At 41.6% G+C, this 7,106-nt stretch overlaps 1 protein-coding gene across 3 annotated transcripts; it reads left to right on the forward strand.

The window, feature by feature from the left end:
* The first annotated feature begins 281 nt into the window (after positions 1–281).
* On the forward strand, positions 282–5,737 carry LOC100278811 (RNase L inhibitor protein-related). Of its 3 annotated transcripts, none has more exons than XM_008660234.1 (11): positions 282–455; positions 585–675; positions 1,110–1,150; positions 1,514–1,563; positions 1,650–1,715; positions 1,960–2,000; positions 2,151–2,287; positions 4,474–4,564; positions 4,683–4,754; positions 5,178–5,284; positions 5,355–5,737. In XM_008660234.1, the coding sequence occupies exons 2-11, from the start codon at positions 599–601 to the stop codon at positions 5,489–5,491; spliced, it is 819 nt and encodes a 272-aa protein (XP_008658456.1). In that variant the 5' UTR covers positions 282–455; positions 585–598; the 3' UTR covers positions 5,492–5,737. The 3 variants fall into 3 exon arrangements, with proteins under 3 accessions (XP_008658456.1, XP_008658457.1, NP_001145437.2); XM_008660235.3 differs by having other exon boundaries at positions 284–455; positions 1,517–1,563; NM_001151965.2 differs by lacking the exon at positions 282–455 and having other exon boundaries at positions 478–675; positions 1,517–1,563; positions 5,355–5,736.
* Positions 5,738–7,106: the final 1,369 nt, after the last annotated feature.

Here is a 7,106-nt window from a genome sequence, read left to right on the forward strand (position 1 = left end):
AGATAGAGGAGGAGTAGGCGCTCTGAATCTCGAGTTTAGTTTTGTATTGATTGTTGATAAATGGTTTGTGAGATATTAAGATCTATGATAAAATATATATTAAAAATCGTTGTGCATTAATATTTTATGTGCCGTCACAACACTTATAGTAGTTTATTTCAAAACAACGCTCTACTGCCATTGACAGTGATTATCACAGAGAGGATAATCAAGGAGAATAAAAAAAGAAAAAAAGAACTGCAAAAGAAATGCGTGGAAAGCTCCCAGCAGAAGTCCGTGCGCGTGGGCTCCCTGGGCCGAACAATTCCGGACTGGGCTACCGCCGTCCACCGCAGCCACTTTCGACCCGCGTGCGCTCTTTCTCTCTCTCTCTTCCGGCGGCTGGGCAGTGGGCTACCGCCGCCGCCGCCCTACGCCAGGTGCTGAGGTCTTCGTCGATCTCGAGCTCCCACAAGGTATTTCCACCCCTTCTCTTCCCTTCCTGACGTTCGAAACCGAGCACCCAAATCCTAACCTAAGCTATTTGGCTATTTGATGTCTACTTCCTTGAACCTTTTGCAAACATTATCGGGTACATGTGTTAGGGAAGCCGTCCAGGATGGGATACAACCGCCACAGGCGTGGCCGGGGATCATCCTCATCGTCTTCGCGCCGCACCAAGCAAGAAGCCTCGTGGTAATTGGTTCTGTTTCAACTCTAAATTATATTTTACCTCGTGGTAATTGGATTTTTGCCACTCATAATGTTGTCTTCTTGTTATAATTAACACTGTGTCTATAAATTATGGGTCCAGCTGTGTCTATGAAATGTGGGTTTGATGACAATTTTACAAACCTGTTTCTTGCTGATGGCAAATATCAGAATCTCTCTAGTGTCGGTGAGATGAATCAGTTGAATTGAAGGCTTTGATTTGAACTTTTTATATAGAGACTGAGCCTGTTCTTGTTAAAACAATTCTCTGTAGCGATATTACAGTATGCACCCTGTTGAATTTGTTTTACCTTTTGGACAGGATATCATGTGCTTCAGTTCAAATTGTTATTTTGGATTATAATAATAGCCTTTTAACCGTAGTTGTTAAAACTACCCTTTTTATTTTTTGGTTTCAGTGATGATGATGGCCTTGGGACATCACTTCCAAGGCAAGAAGGTACACGTTTTCTTGTATTTATGGATGTTCTGTGAATTAATACCATTAAGTTACTGTATAATTTTGTGATAAGTTTTCATGAAAAATATATTGATTGTCTCAACTGCAGTTATGGTTTTGTGCATTTTGTCTGGGACATGAGCTAAAATGATAAACTGGACTAGGGTAATCATTGACTACAACTACAGGGATTGAGCATACCAAGTTACCAACTATCACTTCTTAAATATATTGTAATTAGCTATTGGCAAAACTATTTAGGGGTTCAGTGTTCATCAGCTTTGTGAAATCAGTTTACATCATTCTTCGGATCTCAATAGTCAACGTGTAGTGACAATAAAATAATTTTGGTTTTTAATCCAGAAGGCACAGAAGACGAACTCAAAGGTTCAAGAATTCAGCTTGCAATGTGGGTAGGTGCATTGTTTTATATATAATCATTAAATCATATCATACTTATTCCACACTGTGTAAGCTCTTCTGTTTGTTTGTTGTATAGGACTTTGGTCAGTGTGATGTCAAAAGATGCACTGGTCGTAAACTTTCAAGATTTGGGCTTTTGAAGGTAAGGCACCTCTTGCTTCACTCTTGAGACCAATCTACATGCTAATGCTAAAACTGAAAAATACATAAATAATTCAAATGTGGCACAGGGCAGGGACAATGATCTGCATTTGAATATCTGATGTATTGGAGCTTATTTTCTTCAAACTTTTAGTCTAATTTTTCTCTTATTATAAGCAGAATTCTGTCAAACATTAGAACTAAAAACTACAGCTGTTCTTGACAAATTGTTATTTGTCTAACAGGAGTTGAGAGTGACCAATGGTTTTGGTGGTGTTGTTCTCAGGTAAAATAAGCTATGGAGCGAACCATTTTCATAGTTAGTTTAACTTGTATGAATTTGTAAAAGACAATAATTAATTGTTCAAGCAAACGTGCAAAACTGGTCTTTGAGATGTTAGTTCTACTACTGATTTTTTAGTTTCCTTTCTTTCAGCCCTGTTGGAACACAGTGTATATCCAAGGAAGATCATCCTATTGTGCAAAGAAAAGGATTGGCTGTGGTTGATTGTTCCTGGGCACGTTTAAGTGATGTCCCTTTTGTGAAACTACGTTGCGGTGCTCCTCGTCTCTGTAAGATCACCATATCTTAATTATTTGAGTGAAATTTACTAGGAATCCTTAAACATTTCCTGAACTGTGGACCAGATTCTCACTCTGATTGAACCACTTAGAAACTTCACCCAGATCCTGAGTTTATGGACCTAGATGAGATTCAGGACAAATTCAAGGACGTCCATTCATTTCAATGTAATTTTAAGACATTGATTCATGTGTTGGTGGGTCATTTTATGTATGCAGTCTTTGGGATTACTCTGTCTTGCCTGTTCTGCATGAATTCTAGCAGCATATTAGGTTGTGTTTAGTTGCCCACATTAGACTGCTTCTAGGATTTTGTAATCAGGACACCTGTGTTTGGATGTCTGCATAGTTGAAACTACCTCGAATACATTTCGTGGCTACCTTCACCATTTCAAGCCATCAAGCCTTTATCAATGTTTTTTTACCATAAACTAAATACCATTTCATTTGCATTGTTGTCTTCTGCTTGAACTAGATTGTCTCCAATAATAGACCTCTTCAAGCTTTGACAACTAACTTTGCTAATTATTCTTGCAAGCTTTGAAGCTGAGACCGAACCATATGCAAACCCTTGTCTCATTTATTTGATAACACAATTGCTTGCACATTCTTACTTCATAATAATCAACATTGGGCACAAATAATATTTTATATGTATACTCCATGAAATATGAGCCCAATAAACAATAATACACCTAGAACTAAACACCTGCAAATCTCATAAATATTGTTAGTCCCTTAATCGTGTTGTCATTCAATTCACCAGAACCCACTCAGGACCTAGATGCACTTTCAATAGTCCCTTATGCGCGTTTCACAGTCCTTGGAGCACGCTTTAGGCTTCATTGCGCAATTCGGACATTTTGGGTGTAATAGCTAATGCAGGCTTGGTCAGTGCAGCTGTTGGAATAATCTCACGTCTGCCATGCCCCCACAGCAGTAAGCCTGTAACCCACCTTCCCCATTAGGGCGAGCATGTCTCTTATGCTCCTGCACGTGAGATCAGCTGGATTCACTGGCCAGCTAGATATTGTCAGTGGGGAGCTCGGCCACACATCCCTGCCCCTCTCCCTTGCAGAGATGCCGGTGAAGCATGGCCACAAAGCAGCGATGCACATGAGCACATCTACCACTCGGCACGCGTAGCCATACTCTTGTGCAGCATGACCAAGCAGCTCAACAATGGGTAGCCAGCCTAGCAGCTCGACATCAACAATGAACTGCTCTGTCTCCTCGCCATCTGCACGACCTCCACTTGATCACTCTTGCTGACACCTTCCCCTGACCCTGGTGACGCTCGCGTGGGGTCACGGAGTGAGTCCAAGTCTCACAAGGACAGCGGTGTGGCCGCGCCAGAGGCCAATGGCTCGAGATTACTCCCTGCCATCAACTGATGTGTTGCTTTCCCTGGCATCCCCCACGCTGTCCTCCTCGTGCAATCTGCTCACCTGCATCTCCACCTCATCTATGCCCCAGAGGCACGCCAACTTCTTGCCTTAGATTTTGGGTGGGAGTTCAATTTAGAATGGATGATGTCTATCCAATGGGGACAAACTTCGATTGAATGGTGCAAAGGTTGATTTGAGAGGTTGTGATTCTTCAGCGGCGGTGTCCCATAGTTGACCTTGTCTAGCAGAATGGTGCACCAGCAGTTTAAGGAAGGAGAAGGACCGGAGAACGAGGGGAGGTGATAAGATTTTAATTTTACCACAGCACAATGAGAAGCAGGTTACCGTATGCAATCAACCAAACACGGTCTTGTCAAATGCAACATGGCTATGCTGAGCAACCAAACACCAGCTAATTGCATAGGATCTTCCTGACTTGGGTTGTCCTGCATAAGCCCTTATGCAGGCTTAGGCTTATCAAGCAACCAATCACGCCCTTAGCTACTATTGTAAAATAATTTTATATATAATGTAAAACCTATTTGTTTGAGTCCCCATGTTAAAAGGGATAATAAAAATGTACTAGGCCCTGGTATTCCAATTCAGACTGCATTTGGCTTGTTTTGTTAGATTTTTTTTCATGTTTTTCTTGTATCACATATGTATGCTCACTATGTGCTCTACAAGAGAGAACCTATGTAATGAAGTAGGTCCTCTTTTATGGCTTCATATATGTAAACTGGAGTTGGATTTGTTAAATATATTTGTGCTTTATTTAAATAATTGCAGTACCATGGTTGGTAGCAGCAAATCCTGTGAACTATGGCCGCCCATGTGAACTGTCATGTGTGGAAGCTTTATCAGCAGCCCTCATAATATGGTAATTTTTAAGCATTTCTTAACGATATTGTTTGGAATATGAAGCTCATATAATCCTTTAGCTTGATTTATAATTAGATACTTCCAGGCATCAGCTTATTTTGTGTACATATTTGCAGTGGGGAGGAAGATACAGCGCATTTGCTGCTTGGGAAATTTAAATGGGGTCACGCATTCTTGTCTCTAAACAGGTCAGTTGAGTGGAAATTTTTGTGCTTCATACCAGACTGACAGTGAATCTTACCGAAGCAATATACACCAATCAACTAGTTTATTATGATGAAATTATTTTACTGGTTCCAAACGATGCGTTACCTAATTCAAGGATGGTGTGAGGGCAAACCACTCTGTCCTATTTGCACGGTTATACCATACTATTACCATTATTCAGCAAATGGTACAAGAAAGTTTGTATGTACTCATTATCAAGCAACGCAAAGGATAGAGACATACAGTTATCTATGAATATAATATTCAAGTTTATTTACTCATGTTTATCCTTAGCAGCAAATGCAGTTAAATTGTCGAGCCTGTATACATCCTACTTCATATGCCCTGTTCACATTATGTATTTAGGTCAGGTTTTCATACCTTTCCGTTCTAACAATATGCAGAGATCTCCTGAAAGCATACTCCCAGTGTGAAAATGGAGCTGAGATTATCAATGTGCAGAAGTCATGGTTATCAAGTAACTCGAGTGTTCCAAAGCCACCTGTAAACGGTAATATGGTTTCCAAAGCCACCTGTTGAGCATAAAAAATATTCGTGAGGTATTGACGCTAGATTGACAGGGGCAGAGGAATCACGGCAAAACACGGAGGGATCTGAAGGTGATTCAGACGATGACTTGCCCCCTCTCGAGAAGAATATGAACCACCTGAACCTCGACGAAGATGAAGAAAGCGAGGAAGAGAGTGAAAGCGAGTAAAATTGTGGGCTGAAAGTGCTGCCATGGTAACTTTACGACTGTTTTACAACTGAATTTCAGTTGCCTTGCCTGCTACGAAGCAACCGTTGTAGGTGCTTCAGTGTCTAATAGCCAGAATAAGCTTCAGTGGCCTTTTCGCCCAGATGTTGAATGCATGGTTCGAAAAGAAATCCTTGTACGCCTTAGTAGTGTGTATCTATAGCACTATCTTTGAAGATAAATGATGAATTGAACACATTGAGATCATTTTTCTTTCTAGGAGAATATATATATATATATATATATATATATATATATATATATATATATATATATATATATATATATATATATATATATATATATATATATTGTATATTAGGAGCCCTGTGCTTCCAATAACTAAAGGAAGCCCGGGCCAGACAGTGCAATCCGGTCGAGCCGGACCACATCCGGATGTCTATAAAACAGGACCCGGAGTGCTAGGGTTCAGTTTTTCACGCCCCATCTCGATTCATTAGCGACGGCGGTTGCCCGATAGCGCGCGCGGCGGTGGACCCCGACCAGTGGCTGCGGTGGCCGTGGCTCCCCGACCTCGACATGCGGTGGCGGCGGTTCCCTGGCTGGCGGTGGCGGCCCCCGATCCAGAGGGCGAGCGACGGCGGATCCCAGGCCGGTGGCCGCAACTCCATTACCTCGACGCGCGGTGACGGAAGTTCCTCGATCCGCAGCGAGGCCCTTGTGTAGGCAAGCGGCGGCGTCCCCGAAGCCCCGAGGAGGCGGCACTTCCAAGGCCGGCGAGCAAGCGACGCCCGTCGACGTGCGAGTAGCGACGACGACGCATGAGGCGCGATGTTCGAGCGAGCGACGTCACGGAAGGGGCGAGATGCGCGCAGCGATGATCGCGCGTGACATCCTCCGATCCGGCGCATTTTTCTTTTCGTTTATTGTGTTTTATGCCTACCACATGTATTATTTACGCTAAAAACTGTGTGATTTTATGCTTTAACACAGAGTTCGTATATCAGTTTACTGCATGCACATTGGAAAGGCAATTCCTTGATTTATGTTGTTCTTAATTTGCGCGCATGCAATGGAAACTCCCACGATTTTGCCATAATTTTTGGATCTGTATAAAAATAGAAACCGCATGCATGCGGCTGCCATGTTTTTCGGATCTGTCATAAAAATAGGATCGTAATAACAACCTACTAAAGCTATCAACCTTTAATTGACTCGGTATTTACGCTTATAATTGAGGGATTTTATGCTCAAAATTTAAGGTTTTTACGCTCCACCCGGAGATGCGTCCACCAGTGAACAACATGCCAGATTTTTTACGCAGTGTAAGGAATTGCATAAATACCTACACCGTGTAGTATAATTTGTTTCAGTATACATCATAAATTAGTTCTAATGCGTTTAGTTGCATGGTTGTTGTAGGGATCATGTATTTATGAAGGAAATAAAACATTAAATGTGATTTTTTGTTTCTATGCATGCAATTTATTTCCTTTCATTGCATATTCTTTCCATCATAAATTCGTGTGCATGCAGCCTGTAGCAGATTTTTACACAGTATACCGAATTGCATAATTATCTACACAGTGTAGCATATTTAGTATCAGTATATAGC

Source organism: Zea mays, chromosome 9, assembly GCF_902167145.1.
Source record: "Zea mays cultivar B73 chromosome 9, Zm-B73-REFERENCE-NAM-5.0, whole genome shotgun sequence".
NCBI classification, from domain to species: Eukaryota; Viridiplantae; Streptophyta; class Magnoliopsida; order Poales; family Poaceae; genus Zea; species Zea mays.

Coding starts and splice junctions, on each gene's coding strand:
- LOC100278811 (XM_008660234.1), top strand. CDS start 599: ATGGGATACAACCGCCACAGGCGTGGCCGGGGATCATCCTCATCGTCT. Junction 4,565..4,682: donor TCAGCAGCCCTCATAATATG/GTAATTTTTAAG, acceptor ACATATTTGCAG/TGGGGAGGAAGATACAGCGC. Junction 5,285..5,354: donor TCCAAAGCCACCTGTAAACG/GTAATATGGTTT, acceptor CTAGATTGACAG/GGGCAGAGGAATCACGGCAA.